We start from the raw sequence: 19,759 nt of genomic DNA, 5'->3' as shown, positions 1-19,759 counted from the left end.
GTAATGTTAAATATTTTTACATATTTGGAACCTCTGCAACTTCAAAAAAATAATTGATGAAGCAGTAGGGATAAACAATTTGACAATTTCTACTTTTCTCTCTGAGATCGATAGATAGCCTGTTGCAGATATCTTAAAGCTTTCCGGTAATTAAAAAAACCCATAAACCAGAAGTCAAAACCATCCGAGGTAACTATTTCTATATACTTTTCCGAAGGTTTCTTCACATTTTGACTTTGGTTGACATGTTCCATCTTTTCATGTGGAATAGAGACCTGAAATAGTATATACACATTAAGGCTAAGGCTGAAAATAGATAAAAGGAATTGAGAGCATTAACATAGAAATTACAAAAAAAAGTAAGAAAATTCACCTTATAATGAACTCTAATAAATTCTCCTTTTGGAGAAGTGATCTTGATGGATTTTTCACTGCAAAAAGAAACTTTGTGAGTGGATATGAAGAGGAGGCCTGCTATAGGACCTGCTGTCGTTGATAAGTAGCACTGTGATGCTTTCAATAGCTTCTCTCCATCTTTAACACTAAAGAGTTGCATAAACACTTTCTCTACTCCTCCAACTTGAAGAATTCTCGCTCCCAACCTCAATTTCCCTTTTACAGTATCTGTCATCTTAGTTAGAACTGAATTTAATTTACCTGAAAAATATAAAAATTACCATGATCAATAAAATTAAATATGATATAAGTATTTGATTGATGAAATACATATTTGGTAATGTAGATGTGTCCTACCCTTCTTTGACTTTGTGATAGACTTGCAATATTTGCCAGATGAATCAGGCAAGTATCTCTTTGAGGACTTCCCAGTTGGATAAGTTGGGCTGATAGAGATTCCATTAAGTAGGTCATGAAGAAATGAGGTATTCATTTTAGTGTTCTTGCCTTTGAGGATTTTGTTTCTAACTTGTAAAAAATATTGAAGAGGTGTAGGAATTTGGTTGATGAATGATTGTATTGTAAATGAGTATATATATGGTTAAAAGGAAACAAGGTGAGGGTTGAGCTTTTGGAGGATGAGTCAGCTAAGGATCATCATGAAGACTAAAGGAAAAAAAGCAATTCAAAAGTTGAAGATTGCATGTCTACTTGTCTACAGGAAAAAAATAATAATAGTTTTATTTGATTGGACAATACGATGTGGCTATGATAAAAGGGAGTGATTAAAGGTTTTTGAGCTGGAATTAAGCCTTTCTGATGCATTACATTTAGGTAAGGGAAAAAGATTTCAAGATTTAATTGAAGTACAAAATCAACTTATAACTAAACACAAGTAAAGACATAAATAGAATAGAGTAGACAACACACATGAGACTGATATCTTTGGATTTGATTAGACATCATAACACTTTAATGTTACTTAATTTGGGATGACCTTAATTTGAAGAAAATGGGAGGACCACAAACATTGTATTTTAAGATATGGCACCCATGTTTTTGGAAAAGAATACCAGAAAATTTCCATATGAAACATCTTTTTAGAGGCCATGCATTTCAGAAAGTGAGCTTGGTGACAGTGTATGTTGGAAATGGATAGGAAATTGAAATCTGGCCTTAGTACCATGTATTTTAAAAGGCAACTAAATACACCATGATGTCAAGATTTTGGTCGAGTCATCCCACAAAAGGGCTAAGATTCACTTCCTAATATCAAACCCTTTAAATAATACATTCCTTAAAATACAACGGATTGATCAAACCAAGTTAGCAAAACATACACATAACTTATTAATCAATCAATATGCAGACCTTAAGTCAAAACACCTCATCTAAGAGCCTAAAAAGACTCAAGAGTGGTTGAAAAAACTACGCATAAGTAATACGAAGGTTCCAATAGGATCTTATGGCTGGTAAATAGTTAAACAAATCAAACATAGTAGAGTAGATTAACACAAATAACATAGTATGACACAAGTGGTAAATACTTAATCTTTTAACTATTAGTCCAGTATCAATCCCTGACATGCATATGTAAAAGCAGTAGCACATTTGCTTAGCCAAAAAAGGAAGAATAAAAGCGTAGGCCAAACCTGTAAGACTGACATGGCCACTTTCTGTTGCTGTTCCTGCAAGTAAGGGAACGCGCTTTGTGTTGTTAATTTATTTTGGAATAATAACAGACTTAGCTTAATATGAAGAAATTGAGAGGACATTAAGAGATGGCACGCATGTTTCTGAAAAGGGAATCACCACAACATTTCTATGTGCATCCATGTCATTCCAAATGGACCTGCATGAACATGATTCTTGCATTTCTAGTTTCTCCATTAAAAAAATTAAGATCTACAGCAATTGTATATTATTATTCAGATTTTTCCGAGTTTGACTGTATTTGGAAAAAGGACAAGTGAAAAAAGAACATCAACAACCCATTTAATATTCATATATAAAAGATAAAAAAAAATGTAGTTAGAAAATGAAGGTTATGGAGTGTGTGAATTGTAAGTAACAAAGCCATCAAAGCTGTTTGTTGGGTCAAAGTAATAAAGTGAGCTTGCTGTGACATGGTACGAGATAAGGGACATGGCCGTCTTTGAGGGCGTGCATGGCCTCAAAATTTTCACACTTAACATGAGGCTAAATAGGGCCTCATAAAATGTTTATAATGGTTAAACTATGGTCAGATAGGGCCTCTATTTGTTTTTCCATGATTAAACTAAGACTAATTTACACAGGGCCTCTGAAAAAATTGAGACGGCCCTGATAAGGATTGAAGGTTAACATTAATAACAATAAAAAGAAAATATGGCTATGGAACAATGAATTTTATTTATGTTAGAAAATGGAAAATGGTCTCATGGATATTGTGTGCTGCAATGCAAAGAATGAGTCTTGGACATACTTTCAAGGTTTATGTGAAAAAGGAGACTGCCAAATCATGTGGTGCTAACCTGATAGTATTAAAAAAGAACCCAAATCTGGTGATAATACTATAATATATACAACTTGTGTAAGTGGGAAGCAATGATATTCATGAGTCGGTTACAGACATATACAATAAGAAAAATAACAATGATATTCTAAGCCACTTATCATCTACTCTTAACTTTATTGCATATCAAATGAAAACCTTTTTTAATAGCTCCTTTACAACAGATGCTGTGATCTAATATCATCCATTACAAGATGAAATCCCTCATTTGAGTAAATAACTAAAAAATAAGAAAAATAATTTCATTAATAATTTAAATAGGTAATGAAATCAGTAGCATTGCAGTTATATTATAATAAGTTATATAGAGTGAAAATGAAATTAGTTATAAGTCAGTCACACATCTTCTTAACTGTAAAAGAAATTAGACAAATATAATATCACAGTTAAACAGTGCAGTTCTCCAAAGAGTTGGCCGACAACATGTCGTATGCATACCATGGAATCTTGCTCCTCAAGATAGATAACCCTTTCTCTCACCCTCTAAAAATAAACCCTTTTAAATTTTTTTACAAAAAAACTAATATCTTTCTTCTTTACCATCTTTTTCTTAAAGCAACCAAACAATCCATGATGTCAAAATATTATCTTGAATAAAGTCCTTCAAGTTCCCATGTCAGTCTTGTCTTTATTACATCACCAAGATCATGGTTGAGTCATCCCACTAAAGGCTCAAGATTCACTTCCTACTTTTCATCCCTTTAAATACTACCTCCTTACAATACAAAGGGACTGATCTAAACAAGTGGCCATAGCTTCCTTAACATTCTACCAACAAAACACAAACCTTATTCATCATTCAACATGCAGACATCACTTCTTCACGACCTAGTTGTTCCAATCATACATGACCAGTTTCAAAAGTCGGATAACAGATACTTACTTGATTCTGCCTCTCATCCATGTCAATATCCATCTAAACATCAAAGCAAATGTAAGACTTTCTTTTCCTTTACAGACGGACGAATCACGATTATCTAATCTAATTTCATTAAGTATTTTGATGATTTTACTAATATAGAGTGCTTCAATGTTTCAGGTAGAGTAAGTTCTAACCAGAAAAAGCGCAGCAGGAAGGCCGATAGTAATTCGGAAACTACAGCAAGACTTGGGACAAACATATCTGAAACTATAAAGAGAAAGTTAAGCTTAGGGGCTCGAATTCTTCAGGTGGGTGGAGTGGAGAAAGTGTTCATGAAGTATTTTAGTATGATCGAGGGGGAGAAGCTACTGAAAGTTTGCCATTGTTATCTGTCGACCACATCTGGCCCTCTAGCTGGTCTCCTCTTCATATCCACTGAAAAGGTTGCCTTTTGCAGTGACAGATCAATAAAAGTGTTTAATCAGAAAGGTCAAATGTACACAAACAAACCTCTTCATATATCTCAATTTCCCTAATCCAAGATTTGTTATGTTCAGGTTGTGATTCTAGTGAAGAACATAAAGTGTGTGAGTCAAAGTCAAAATGTAGAGAAACCAACACAGAAGTACATAACTATAGTTACAATGGATAATTTTGATTTCTGGTTTATGGGTGTGTTCAAATATCAGAAAACTATCAAATATCTCGAGCAAGCAATTTCACAAGTTTAGATAAATCTCCCTAGTCCACCATATGTGCATAATATAACTAGTCGATGCTCGAAGAAAGCTTCATGTTGCGATTACAAACATTAAGATATATATAAAACTGAGAAAAAATGATAACCAACAAGACAAGTTATGAAAAGTGACAGTTTTAATAGAAGATATTGGACTTTGTGGACCGTATTGATCATTCAGAAGCAGAAAACATCTTGCGGGATTCAGGCTTTGGACTTTTCCCCCAAGATTGACTAGTGAACACATATGCACTTGGTTCATTCATATTGGCTCAGATGCAGACATGGTTGTCAACATAGTGTTGGTAGAATTGTAGATGCAAGAGATCGATGGATGACGGCAAACAAGATCGAAGGACAGTAAATAGGAAGATTGAGGAACACTATCAGAAGTTAATTTTCAAGCACAATTATTTAACATGTTAATTACGTGCATGTTTTCAGGAACTTTCGAAATGTATTTAAACCATAAGAATTCTTTAATAAAAATTTGTCTATAGTTATGCAAATGTGAATCTAATTTTAATCAGTCAGTTTAAATAATTCTTTCAGATTGCATCAATAAAGAGATTGTATACTCTCAAGTGTTGGAGCATTAGGATAGGATCCTTCAACAGAGGAAACATATACAATTTTTCCACGTTTCACTCTCCTAACTAATTACTTTCAAACATCAAACATCAAAGGATCACATCAATTGCCATCTCTATGTGTGGGGAATAGTTTCGAAAATGAATTTTTAGAATAATATAGGAAAATATTTGACATTTTTTACAAAAATAATTTTGTATTAAATCATAAAAGAGTGTATATCATTACTATATTTTTAATTTTTCGAATACTATAAAAACATAAAAGATATTTTGAAAACTAATGTAAGCCCTCCAAAAAGGACATCTCTAGAAGAGCCTGCCTTTATTGCGACCATTCTTGCAAACGTATGAAACCATACGAGCTTCACAACCGCAATTCCTTCCTCGACGACATCTCACAAAGGACAGAGACATGCTCATGGGTTTCGAAGTAGTAGTTCTGGAATACGACATCAACCTTGCTTTGATGATGACAAATTAAGTTTGTGAGTGAGGAAGCTTGGACTGCAACTGGTTACAAAAAAAGAGGAATTATGGCACAAAGAGGACGAAGAGGAACGTTGATATGCGTCTGGTACAAAGATAATTGACGTTAATAATGACTTGTAATTGATTTACACACGTGGAAATTAGTAACTGTCCAGTTATTTAAAAAAAATTCTCAAGTCACCATCCACGTAGGCATCCGTTAAGTGAAATAGACGGTAGATAGGGACGGAAAACTTTATAAAGACGATTCTTTGAACGAAAAATGTAAAATATTCTGTGGACTAAAACTAGATTTTGGGATATTTATAGGGACCTGTAACATATTTAACCCTTTAAATTTTTCTTCTTAAATATTGTATAGTGTGTCATTCAGCATTATAGATTATAGTTGGAAGGTTAGCTTTCTGATCCGGACAAACTTGTTAGACGCTGGCCTAAGGATCTAGAGGGGGGGTGAATAGATCTCACAGAGTTTTTCAGAATTATTTCGAACTAAGGCGAAAGCGGTTCTGAATCGACTTGAGTCTATTCCGGACCGTTATTGCAAGGATCGTATATGTGACAAAACCACAAGATAATTGAGATTAACGATGAAATGATATGTTATCGAATCAATATGTTTCACTTTAGAAAATCGATTAACTTCTGATTTGATAAACTTTGATTTGCAATGCAGTAATAATGAAAGAAGCAAAAACACAAACACTTGGTGATAATGATCAAAATGATGGTGATTCGATGTGTGATGAATTGTGATGTTTATACAAGTTCTTAATTCACAATTTTAACACTCGAATCGTTGATCAATTTGCAATTATAACCAAATATGAACAGAACGTAAATGAAAAGATAAAAGCGACAAGAACACGATATTTATTAAGGCAGTTCGCCGATCGTCCTCGCTACGACTACGTTTGCCCCCAATTCCAAACTGAAATTGGGAAATCTTCCATTAATGTTGAAAGCAGTTTATACAAAGAAGATAACAAAGCGATAAACAATAAACCAAATTTGTCGATCCTTTGAATCTTCTTCCCCCTTAATCTTGAGCCAGATTAAGGTCTTCCAAGAGCTTCACTTTGATCCCTTTCTGCAGTGTCTTGAATTGCTTGAACACTTGTTCTTCAATCTTCACACTCAGCTGGATCCTTGATGAAACCTCTTGATAAAACCCCAAAATTCACCTATCTTGGAGGACAAAACCCTCAGATTTTATTCACCAAAAACCCCACAAATCTTCACCCACTAGGAATCTTCAATTCCGTTCCATGGACGTTATCGAACTCGATCACTAACCCTCAACGCAAGAATGATTATGTGTAATTGTGTTGGAGATGATGAAGAACGAAGATGAGAAGCATTTGTGTATCTTTCAGTTGTTGGTGTTCAAAACTACAATAATGAACTTTGGACAAAATATATGAGATCTAATCAGTTGGAGCAGAGAAAACTAGAAATTTTGGCATTTTTGATCAGATAGGTCGACCTCTTGTAATGCTTAGGTCGACCTAACAGAGCTGCATTTGCTTTGAATAACATTTGTTCCCAGTTAGGTCGACCTGTTAAGGAAGTAGGTCGACCAGAATCCTCTTCAGATACGTTTTGGAGACTTTTCTTCAGTTTAGGTCGACCTAGTTGTTGTGTAGGTCGACCTGTCAGAAGGATGTGTAAATTTCTCCACTTTAGGTCGACCTGGGTTGGGAGTAGGTCGACCTGACTGTTGTTTTTCTGAGTTTTTCTTGTTTTACTTGTCTTGAGTCGACCTATATATTTAGTGGGCCGACCTGCTCTGTCTTGAGTGACCAATGGTTGCTTTTCTTTGAGTTCTTCTGCTTGTGCCTTGTTGCTTGTTTGTTTGTGGAGTTTGCCATGTATCAAAAACACCTTTATGAGCGTGATCTTGTATTTACATACTCCCCCTTTTTGATGATGGCAAACTGGTTGCAAAAGTTTCGTCAACAAGTAGTGATAGCTCCCCCGGACTTGTATGTGTAAGTTGAAGCTTCTTCATACTGAGCCCAAGCTCCCCCATACTCTCAGCACCTATCTCCCCCTTTGACAACATCAAAAGAAATATAACAATGGGACAGTAGAAGCGAGTAACGAGATAAAATAGATATAGCGCTAGCATGGCATAGTATAATAGATAAATATAGGTAGAGATAGCATAAGAACCAAACATATTTAAAAGTACACTTTAACATACATAATAATCCAAAAAAAATACGACAACTTATAGCAATTGAACATAATGATAATGAAATGAAATGCAATGACATGATGGTATGATGGAGAATGCATCCTAACGTCTGCCCCTTCTTCCCCTTCCTCTTTGAAATGTATGAGGACGATCTTCTTCAACTTGTTCCAGCAGATCAAGCACAGAAAGATTGAGGGTATTGAAGCTTTGGCTTAGATTGGCATGACGGTTCAATGCCGTTTCCTCATATTGATTCTGTCTTAAAGTGGAGTTGGATGCAAATGTCTCAAAGTCAGCTTTGTGGTCCTGAACCAAGCCATATAACGATTGATATTGGCGTTGTTGTTCGTCATAGCGGTCTTGTTGAAGTTGTTGCATTTGTTGGAATTGGAGCTCCTGTGTGTCGAAGTGCTGTTGTTGTAGGAGTTGCATATTCTCTAACATGGATATGATGTTGGTTTGATCCGGCGGAGGTGGAGCTGTATATCCCCAAGGGATATCCTCTTGTTGAGGAGGAACATATCTCCAATTTGCATCAGTATCTTGTGCAACATCTTCCATATGGTGATCATCATCATTTGCATTTTCTTGATCAAATCCTTCTTCTTCATTTCCTGCAATGTTTCCAAACTCCGTGGGATCATCATAATTGTAAATAACCTTCCCGGTTCCCTTTTGAATGAGATAGTAGGTTTTCCTAACTGGATTCCTATGGTATCCCATAAGGGTCAAGGTTGTTTGTGAGAATTCTTGAGATTGTTGCATGCTGATGTAGTGCAAGTGATCAAGCCTCATGCCGAAATGGTTGACAATTGTTTGAAGTATTGATCCATAACACAGGGCGGTAGTTTTCTGTTGGACCTCATGAAACTTAGCAGTTAGAAAGTAAGGCCAATGTACACGCGAGTGAAAAATTGTATCTGTTTCGTCTGTTGCAGGATCCTACACTAAATAAATACTACTACAACACATGAGTATTCAATCTCATTATTGATATAATCTCTGATAACTATTTAAACTAAATAATTGAACAAGATTCACATGTGAATAAATTCTAAGACAATTTTTTTTTAAATATTTGAAAGGTCTGAATTTCGAAAGTTCCTGAGAACATGGACGTAAATAATTCGTCAAGTAATTGAGTCTGGAGCTGAAATTCTGACAGTTTTCTTCACTCTTTCTATTTACATATCTAACAGTCACTTTTTCATGCCAGACCAACCTCAAAGTTCTGTTATTAAAAGAAAAATGTTATAAAATAATTAAAAATAAAACATTCACAATACATAATACTAAATACGTGTAGTTTGTTGAGATAAATGTGAAAGCAACTCATTACTTGATCAATAAGTTGTTTAAAAGAATTAGGTTACTTAATCAATAAGGAATCGTAGATGGTATAAAAAAAAAGTTTAACCTGAAAACTCAGTCCTTCTCTTTAGGTAGCAAAGGTGATGGCCAAAAGAAGGAAACAACCTCAACAAACCCTAACCCTAACACCACTGCATCTCAGCGGTTCTCTTCCGTTCGATTTGGTGGTTGAAATACTGTATAGACTCCCTGTCAAACACCTCCTTCAACTCCGTTGCGTCTGTAAATCATGGAATTCTATTATCTCTCGAGATTCCGACTTTGCCAAGAAGCACTTCCGCTTGTCAACCTCCAGCCACGACCGCCACCACCTCATCCTATCTTCATCTAAGTTCCTTCTTTCACATTGCTCAATTTCCTCTATATTCACCTCCACTTTCACTACTGCTACTTCTACTGTCAAACAATTCGGTTACGGTAAAAGAAGTATTCTTAACAAAATAGCATATCGGAATAGCGCTTCCACCTGTGACGGCATCCTATGTTTTAAGATACATGATACTTTGGCTCTGGTGTGTAACCCTTTCATTCGAAAATTCAAGAGATTGCCTCTTCTGAAATTTCCACACCAATTCCTTACCTCATATACCTTAGTGTATGATCGTTTCACTAATAGTTATAAGATTATTGCTGTTACTGATAGTTATAAGATTATTGCTGTTAATGCAAGTAGAAGAAAATATGAAGTCAGCGTTCATACTTTGGGTACTCGTTGTTGGAGAAGGATTCTGGACTTCCCAGGTCCTGACCTCATTCCTAATTCTGGATCAGGAACATTTTTTAATGACTCCGTTAATTGGTTGACACGTGATACTATTGATCGGGCGTATTTAATTGTTTCTCTTGATTTGGAGAAAGAGTCCTATCAAAAGCTTTCACTGCCTGTAGTTGATGTGGAATTCCCAATTTCTATTATGAGTACCTTAGGGACATTGAGGGGTTGTTTGTCTCTCCTCTCTCCCAGGGACACGTTTTATGATGTTTTGATTATGAAGGAATATGGTGATGAAAATTCTTGGATTAAATTGTTCAGTGTTCCTCAAACGAATCCATGGGGTGATTGTCACTATACCAAGGTATTATATATTTCAGAAGATGACCAAGTGTTGATGGAGTTTTGCAAGGGTTGGACTGAGACGGAATATAGTTTGGTGGTTTATGATTCCATAAATAATACATTCAAGATTCCGAAATTTCAAAACAACATCCATGGTCATATGGTGGCAAAAGAAATCTATGTTGAGAGCTTGATTTGTCCTTTCTAGATGTTGTGCTCATCTTGCTATTTATTTTACGCTTATTTTGATTACTAGTGGTGACTTATTTGGTTACTCTTAGTTTATGTTATTTTTATTTGTTTGTTAGTTAGAGCTGTCGGTTTTGTCATTGCACATTACATTTTATAAATTTGTCTTACTATTTAATCTACTATTCTCAATTTTGTTTTGTGTACCTTAAACAAGCTTCACTCAATATCAAAACTTCTGTTCTGGTAGAAGTCTTAGTCTACTATGTGACTAATAACTTCTGTTTTACCTTACCAGAACATTTTTCATTAGGATTGTTTGCATCTTTTTTATATCAAATCATGTTCAAAAGGGTGGACACTAGGTTAAATTGTTCAAAAGATTCAAAGTTATAATTATCAGTAATAGTAAAATAAAAAACAAACCAAAAACTAAAATTGATGTTTATTTAACATACATTATAATATTTAGATGTTACAACTCCTTGAAAGTGGTTTCGTAGATAAGAGAGGTGTTAGTGGCATGGCATCCTTACTTAGTTGAATCATTCAGAGCTAGCTGCCACTCTTACCTTTTTGTGATGTCACCCTTCTTTAACACATTTCCATCTGCCTGTTATTGTTTGCAAACAACACACGGCTGCTATGGAACATTGAATTTTTTTTTTATGTTAAATAATGGTAGATGGTCTTATGCACATTGTGTGCTGCAATGCAAACAAATAGTCTTAGATTTACCAAATTATTAACAAATGTAGTTAGGTCTAACTCATTGTCTGCTGCAATGCAAATAATGAGTCTTAGATTTACTTTCAATATTTTGGTTGTCAGTGTAAAAATATGGTGTATATCTTCTTTTCTCATTACATAATGTGTGTCCTTTTCATCTGTAATCCTCAGGACCGGTCCTGAGTTTTTAGAGACCCGAGACAAATAATAAAATGGACCCTAACAAAAAACTGAACAATTAATCAAAACTATAATGTCTCATACAATTATTTTTCATAATTTTTGTGTGTAAAATTTGTTTATTTATCGAGTTTTTATCATATATGAAAACTATTAAATCAATCATATTTGTCTGTTCACACAGATAAAAAATATAATATACAAATAATATTCACTTGCATGTACAAATATTTTTAGTACAAAATATATATTAATATATGTTTTTTCTAATCTATATCTTTAAATAATACTTAAGTTTTTAGTATACATTTTTAAAAGAATACTTAAAATAATTTTACTATAGTTATATAGAAGTACTAGTAGAAGACCCGTGCGTCTGCACGGGTAAGTTCGAATCTTAAGATGAATATATTACAAACGCAGATATTCCGTAACTAATGTCATTGCATATTTTGACAAAAATTATCTGTTAACTTCAGGGAACAACTTTGTCTATTAGATCATGGAACCAAAAGTTTAAGAAACGACTAGCTTTTTCTAATAACAAAATGATGTAGAATATTTGTACATATTTTGAACCTCTGGAGCTTCAAAAAAAATTGATGAAGCAGTAAGGATAAACAATTTGACTATTTCTACTTTTCTCTCTAAGATCAATGGATAGCTTCCTGGAGATATTTTAAAGCTTTCCGGTAATTAAAAAAACCCATAAACCAGAAGTCAAAACCATCCACGGTAACTACTTCTATATACTTTTCCGATGGTTTCTTCACATTTTGACTTTGGTTGACATGTTCTATCTTTTCATGTGGAATAGAAACCTGAAATAGTATATACAAATTAAGGTTAAGGCCGAAGATAGATAAAAGAAATTGCGAGCATTAACATAGAAATTACAAAAAAAAAAGTAAAAAAATTCACCTTATAATGAACTCTAATAAATTCTCTTTTTAGAGAAGTGATCTTGACGGATTTCTCATTGCAAAAAGCAACTTTGTAAGTGGATATGAAGAGGAGGCCGACTATAGGACATGATGACGTTGATAAGTAGCAGTGTGATGCTTTCAAAAGCTTCTCTTCATCTTTAACACTAAAAAGTTGCATAAACACTTTCTCTACTCCACCAACTTGAAGAATTCTCGCTCCCAACCTCAATTTCCCTTTTACAGTATTTGTCATTTTAGTTAAAACTGAATTTAATTTACCTGAAAAATATAAAAATGACCATGATCAATAAAATTAAATATGATGTAAGTATTTGATTGATGAAATACATATTTGGTAATGTATTTGTGTCCTACCCTTCTTTGACTTTGTGATACACTTGCAGTATTTGCCAGATGAATCAGGCAAGTATCTTTTTGAGGACTTCCGAGTCGGATAAGTTGAACTGATAGAGATTCCATTAAGTAGGTCATGACACTAGTACAAAAATATTAATTTACACCCTCTATTTTTAATAAAAATCGGATTTATATCCACCGGGTGAGAAATGTCTAACGAATTTACACCCGTTTAAAACAGGTGTAAATACGTTCTTAATTACTCCCCATTTTTAAAATATCGGGTGTAAATACGTTCTACGTTACACCCGATTTTAATAAAAATCGGGTGTAGATACGTTCTTAATTACACCCCATTTTTATAAAAATCGGGTATAGATATGTTCATAATTACACCCTATTTAAATCTATTTACACCCTATTTCATATACACCATTTAGTTATATTTCATTTTTAGTCATAATATTGCAAATACTATAAAATCATACACATAAAAATCATATTTTAACTAAGTCAAAATATTTTTAATATTAACCAAAAAGTATACAAAATCATGTCCAGTCATAATATTTCAAGTATTGCAAAATCATACACATAAAAATTATATTTTAACTAAATCATAACACTTTCTTCATATATAATTTTATGTCATGCTTGACGGTTAGCTTCGGTGTTCTCTAGTCCAATTGAATCCAACCGCTTTCCACATATAGCATTGGATTCATCCATGGCCAAAATACCACGCCCTGGAGAAGCAATTGTTTTCTGTATGCAAAAAAAAAAGACACAAGAAAATATTAAAAATATTGAATCTCATTGGAATTAGAAGCCCACCCTTTAAGTATGAACTTAATTAAAAATATTCACACTAGATATGGTTGTAAAGTGTTTACATACAATTGTCTTTTTTTTTTTTTCAAACTTGATTTTATTTTAAAATAAAAATAAATATTAAGTTTTATTTTATATAAACACATGTCCATGAGTTGAAAATTTTGCTACACTAGTATATAAAATAAAAGAATGATATTAGGAGAAGTTGAATAGAACAAAAGTTTTTCATATCCTTACAAGACTGTACGTGATAGTTTGCTAGAAAAGTTGCACATCCTGCAGTTTCTGCAGAGAATACATGAGCCTGGAAAATCACCAAGCACGTAGAGAAATTTAGATGGAGAATGTTTCATCCAATAAAGCATAAAAAAAACTTTTAAAAAGAATGTTATAATATTAAGATACTTAGATGGAGCCCTTCCAAAAAGCAGTGCTGCCTGTGCATAAGCCTAATACCGAAAACTGCAATCAATTGAAGCATGGGAAGCCATGTGTCTCAAGGCCAAAAATTAGATAGGGACATAGAAATGTTGCCAAAATGAAAGCCAAAGAAGAAGAAGAAGAAGAAAACTTATATATGAAGAAAGTGTTATGACTTAGTTAAAATATAATTTTTATGTGTATGATTTTATAGTACTTGAAATATTATGACTGCACATGATTTTGTATACTTTTTGGTTAATATTAAAAATATTGACTTAGTTAAAATATGATTTTTTATGTGTATGATTTTATAGTATTTGCAATATTATGACTGAAAATGAAATATAACTAAATGGTGTATATGAAATAGGGTGTAAATAGATATAATTGTTCATTCATAAATGACGTATTTACACCCTATTTTTATTAAAATAGGGTGTAATTAAGAACATATCTACACCTGATTTTTATTAATATAGGGTGTAATTAAAACGTAATTATGTCCAATTACACCCGATTTTTATTAAAACAGGGTGTAATTAAAAACGTAATTACGCCCAATTACACCCTATTTTTATTAAAATAGGTTGTAATTAAAAACGTAATTACGCCCAATTACACCCGATTTTTGTTAAAATAGGATATAACGTAGAACGTATTTACACCCGATATTTTTAAAATAGGGAGTAATTACGAACATATTTAGACCCGTTTTAAACGGGTGTAAATTTGTCGTGACATTTCTCACCCTGTGGATATACAACCGATTTTTATTAAAAATAATGGGTGTAAATTTAATAAAAAACGGGTGTAACTTAAAATTTTTGTACTAGTGATTGGACAATACCATGTGGCTATGGTAAAACATAGTTTTGATTAAACAAATGCAAATAAAAGGGAGTGATTAAAGCTTTCTGAGCTGGAATTAAGCCTTTCTGATGCATTACATTCATGTACAAGGGAAAAAGGAGTTGAATGTTTAGGTGAAAAGAAAATAGCCAAATCGCTGTCACATCATCCCAATGCCCCCACATGGATAATTAAACATTTACATAAAAAAATTTGATTGAGCTTAATAACATTTTCAGCAATTGGGCAGTAATGGTTATAAAAGAATGGGACATGCATCATCCAAGCTAGTTATTTGAGATAGCTTCCATTGTTAACTTTGTGAGGTCATCCTTCTTTAACTTCTCTTTTGATAAGGTCACATGCATTTCCATTTGGCCATCAGTGTTTACAAACAACACACTGCTCAACTTAGATTTTCACTTTTCACTGCAATGAAAATTTCACATGAGATTTCAAGATTTTATTGAAGTACAATATTTCTTTGAGTTCACAAATCACCCTTTTTTGTATTACTCTTAGATTGTATTTGGCTTGTAATTTTCTTCCGGGGTTTTTGTTTGTGTTGCCCCGTTCTTTGTAATCTTTTCGATAGAACTTTTGGTTCTCATTAATGAAAGCTTGATTACAAAAAAAAAAAAAACTTATAACTAAACACAAGTAAAGGCAGAAATATAATACTAGAGTAGACAGCACACATGATACTGATATGTATAGATTTGATTAGACATCATAACACTTTAATGTTACTTAATTTGAAGAAAATGGGAGGACCACAAACATTGTATTTTAAGATATGGCACCCATGTTTTTGGAAAAGTATATCAGAAAATTTCCACATGAAACATCTTTTTAGAATACAAGGGATTGATCAAACCAAGTTAGCGAAACACATACCTTATTAATCAATCAATATGCAGACCTTAAGTCAAAACACCTCATCTAAAAGCCTAAAAAGCCTTTTAAGTTTTTTTTAGAAAAAAACTAACTTATATCTTTCTTCTTTACCATCTTTTTCTTAAAACCACCAAACAATCCATGATGTCAAAATATTATCTTGAATAAAGTCCTTCAAGTTGCCATGTCAGTCGTGTCTTTATTACATCACCAACATCATGGTTGAGTCATCCCACTAAAGGCTCAAGATTCCCTTCCTACTTTTCAATCCTTTAAATACTACCTCTTTAGAATACAAAGGGACTGATCTAAACAAGTGGCGATAGCTTCCTTAACATTCTACCAACAAAACACAAACCTTATTGAGGTTTGCATGTTGAATGATGAATAAGGTTTGTGTTTTGTTGGTAGAATGTTAAGGAAGCTATCGCCACTTGTTTAGATCAGTCCCTTTGTATTCTAAGGAGGTAGTATTTAAAGGGATGAAAAGTAGGGAATCTTGAGCCTTTAGTGGGATGACTCAACCATGATCTTGGTGATGTAATAAAGACACGACTGATATGGCAACTAGAAGGACTTTTTTCAAGATAATATTTTGTTTGGTTGCTTTTAGAAAAAGATGGTAAAGAAGAAAGATATAAGTTAGCTTTTTCATTAATAAAAAAAACTTAAAAGGATTTATTTTTAGAGGCTTATAGAAAGGTTTGTATATCTTGAGGAGTAAGATTTCATGGTGTATATGACATGCTGTCGGCCAACCCTTTGGAGAACTGCACTGTTTTGGAAATTAAAACAAAAAAGAGTAAAAGGATGAGGTCGTTTTCATCAGCAGAAACTTTATTCCTTACCATACCATAGCCCAGTCACCAAGTTTACATTATGCCATTTCTTAAAATACAATGTTTGTGGTCATTCCAAATTAGGTAACATTAAAGTGCTATATACTACCACTTGTGTTTAGTTATAAGTAATTGTGTACTTCAAGTAATTATTATCCATGAAATACTGAAATTTTCGTATAACTTTCACAAAATCTGAATTTTATTTCAGTGAAAATTAAGTCGAGCTGTTTGTTGGTTAAAAACAGTATAATTAGATGACCATGTTATGCAATGTTATATAGAATATACTATAGTATAATTATATGTGTCGCCATATCTCCTTACTGTTGTTACCTTATCAAAAGAGAAGTTAAAGAAGGGTGACATCACTAAGTTTAGAATGTAAGCTAGCTCAAATAACTATCATTGATGATGCATCTTCATGTAATAAGATAAGCAAGTGTCATTCTTTTCTTTTATAGGCATTACTGCCCAATTGTTGAAAAAGTTATTAGTATCAATCAGTTATTGATGTAATAAAGACACTACTACTAGCATGTCAACTTAAAGGTTTTTTGTTCAAGATCATATTATGACATCATGGAATGCTTGGTTGCTTTAAGAGAAAGGTTTATGTATCTTGAGGAGCAAGATTCCATGGCATGTATATGACATGTTTTTTGCCAACCCTTTGGAGATAATGGTAATTAAGCAAAAGCCAAAGCCCTCATCACAGACACTGTTGTAAAGGACCTACTGAAAAAGATTTTCATTTCATAGGAAATAAAGGTAAAGGTATATGATAAGTGCATTAGAATAAGTTAATGGTTGAAGCAGTACCTTTACCTTTACCTAAGTTGAGGCAGTACCGTCATATTGGTGTTGTGTTGATGCAGGTCCATTTGGAATGCTCATGGAAATGATGTGGTGATGATTTCTTATTTCAGAAACACGTGCTCCATATTTCTTCAAATTAAGCTAAACCATTAACTACCAATTGTGCATATTTGATTACATATTTGATTTTGTTATTATTAACCAGTCGTAAAGAAGACGTGTATTCCTGTAATGTATAATAAATCTTATAATACGAGTTGTAGTAATGTAAAGAGGATTATATATGGTCATTAGAACATGAAACAATGGTCCAAAAGCTAGATTTGGTATTAATAAAGCAGGCTAAACTTGAGACACAAGATATACCTGAATTCTCATTTGATTTATGATCAAGATGAGTGGAAATATGATTAACACTACGCATAACATTTGAAAGTTGAAATTGAGGTATCAAATTTGTTTGTTGTAGAAATCTAATCAGCTGAGAATACGGCTCATGAAGGTTGGTTGCATGATGAATCCTCTTCACCAACATTCACTTGACTTTGTATCTCACCACCATTAGTGTTGTAAGCATTGGCAAAAGTCTGTTTCATGCCAAAATTAGGAGAATATCCATCCTATAACATACATCTAAAGTATGGCCTGGTCTGTCCGAAACGGGATGATCTGATATTCAAGTTGAAAATCTCTTGTACAACGCATTGATTCACATTTGCATTAGTGAATTGTTGAATGCAGTATAGGGCAAGCAACAAAAAAGATTTGGAAATATTGATCCGGGAATTATCGTCCTCAGAGATGGAGAGATGCCATTCAACAGTTTCTACGGTTTCGAACTTTGGATTGAATGAGAAAAAAAAGTAAACAAAGATATAGACAGGAAAAGAATAAACACATTCTTAGAAGAGAAAGAACTTATCAAGAATGTAAATATATTCACTCTTCACAAACATACACTTACCAACCCGTTATACTCAACCTACGATACTCATCTATGTCATCACGTATCTCTCACATAAGCGTCCATCTCTGGAGCACAAACGAGATCATCTCACAACTAAGGTTATCTCTAACACGAAGTCGCGAGAACATCCGTATTCTCGCGTCGGCGATCTCTCGCGCGCCGCTCAAACACGAAAGCATTAAGAACAGATACCCACGGTGAATGCTAGCTCTAAATCTATCTCTAGAGTTCAGAAACTAACAGATAATCATCCTAGATAAGGATTCAAGAAGTTTATCTCTAAAGCACCCCAAATCCCCAGCATAGAGCAAAAATCCAGGATAACAATCAACATAGATTTGTAAAGCAAGTTAAACATAACATTATAATCGGTAAATATACATAAGATTCGAGTAACTATACAAACAAAACCCAACCAAAGAGAAATACACAAAGAAGAAGAGAAATGAACCGAAAATCTCCCGGTTTGTCAGCTCCGTTCGACGCTCAATCCACCCCCAATCATCCAAATGCAACCTCCGAAGTTGTTTTCTAAGCTAATCTACCCTAAGAATGAAGGTTTGATGATTTGGGAACAATTACCCCAAACCATAACCTAAAAATTGTGTTTTTGGCCCCTTTTAACGAGTTGCTGTCTCAGCAGGTCCGCTTAGCGGCGGAATCCCGCTTAGCGATGACAGAAAAAAGTGAATTTTTGTTTTCGTCGTAGCTTGAGAACCGTAACTCTGAATTGCGCCCGGTTCGAAGCGTTGGAAAGCTTATTCGATGCTCTATCCAATAATGAATGAATGGAAACCAAAATGATGATTTTTATCATCCTTATTTTGAGTCTTTGGAAGTCCGCTTGATGGTGGCTAAGCGGGCTTGCACCAAAACTGCGAAATCGAAGCCGTGCCTTTGACACATTATTCCTCAAGACTCCAATAAGCATGAATACCTATAAAAACAAAGGAAAAACTATCAAATGGTATAAAAGTATATGAAAATACAACAATTCACAAAGTATACGTATTTATACACAAAACGGGGAATTATTCAAACGATATTAACAAAAGTATCGATAAGTGCCACTATTTACATACACAAAATAAGTATATTTTGCCACTTATCATGAATACAGGTGTATATCGATATTGGTCTATGTGAATCCAGCTTGTCCCGTAAACCCCACAACTCAATGAAGTAATCAAGAACAAATTTAGAGCCTTGTTTGAGATTACCGATTAGCTTTGGCAAATCATTCTTTGAGTTTAAACCACACATTCAAGGCATTTTCTAGGAAGACAATAGTTTGAGCGATAGGTTCAATGACTGAATTAAGAATCCATGATTGAACAAGGTAATTGCAATGTTCCCACACTACTATATTAAGATCAAGAAGATTAGGAGCTTGAATTGATCCACCAACAAAGGACAATTTGTTCGTGGCGCAAGAGCTTGCTGCATAGAACGTGAGCCTGACAAGTAGTTGGAGCCATTCAATAGAGAT

General features: G+C 33.7%; 4 protein-coding genes across 4 annotated transcripts; 2 read left to right on the top strand and 2 right to left on the bottom strand.

The window, feature by feature from the left end:
- Nucleotides 1-18: 18 nt before the first annotated feature.
- Nucleotides 19-1,033, bottom strand: LOC131628052 (GEM-like protein 4). The gene is made up of 3 exons (XM_058898913.1): nt 754-1,033; nt 374-657; nt 19-275 (listed from the first exon to the last, which is right to left on the bottom strand). The coding sequence occupies exons 1-3, from the start codon at nt 887-889 to the stop codon at nt 90-92; spliced, it is 606 nt and encodes a 201-aa protein (XP_058754896.1). The 5' UTR covers nt 890-1,033; the 3' UTR covers nt 19-89.
- A 2,587-nt stretch (nt 1,034-3,620) lies between these two features.
- On the top strand, nt 3,621-5,060 carry LOC131628051 (GEM-like protein 4). Its single transcript, XM_058898912.1, has 3 exons — nt 3,621-3,884; nt 3,990-4,255; nt 4,370-5,060. The coding sequence occupies exons 1-3, from the start codon at nt 3,755-3,757 to the stop codon at nt 4,541-4,543; spliced, it is 570 nt and encodes a 189-aa protein (XP_058754895.1). The 5' UTR covers nt 3,621-3,754; the 3' UTR covers nt 4,544-5,060.
- Nucleotides 5,061-9,285: 4,225 nt separating this feature from the next.
- On the top strand, nt 9,286-10,469 carry LOC131628085 (F-box/kelch-repeat protein At3g23880-like). The gene has a single exon (XM_058898943.1). It carries the CDS (start codon nt 9,288-9,290, stop codon nt 10,467-10,469), a length of 1,182 nt encoding a protein of 393 aa, XP_058754926.1. The 5' UTR covers nt 9,286-9,287.
- Nucleotides 10,470-12,012: 1,543 nt separating this feature from the next.
- LOC131628084 (putative GEM-like protein 8) lies at nt 12,013-13,030 on the bottom strand. Its single transcript, XM_058898942.1, has 4 exons — nt 12,995-13,030; nt 12,661-12,781; nt 12,281-12,564; nt 12,013-12,180 (listed from the first exon to the last, which is right to left on the bottom strand). Exons 1-4 carry the CDS (start codon nt 13,028-13,030, stop codon nt 12,013-12,015), a joined length of 609 nt encoding a protein of 202 aa, XP_058754925.1.
- Nucleotides 13,031-19,759: the final 6,729 nt, after the last annotated feature.

This window comes from Vicia villosa, unplaced genomic scaffold (assembly GCF_029867415.1).
Source record: "Vicia villosa cultivar HV-30 ecotype Madison, WI unplaced genomic scaffold, Vvil1.0 ctg.000422F_1_1, whole genome shotgun sequence".
Taxonomy (NCBI): domain Eukaryota; kingdom Viridiplantae; phylum Streptophyta; class Magnoliopsida; order Fabales; family Fabaceae; genus Vicia; species Vicia villosa.
This window is presented reverse-complemented; position numbering and strand designations above follow the sequence as displayed.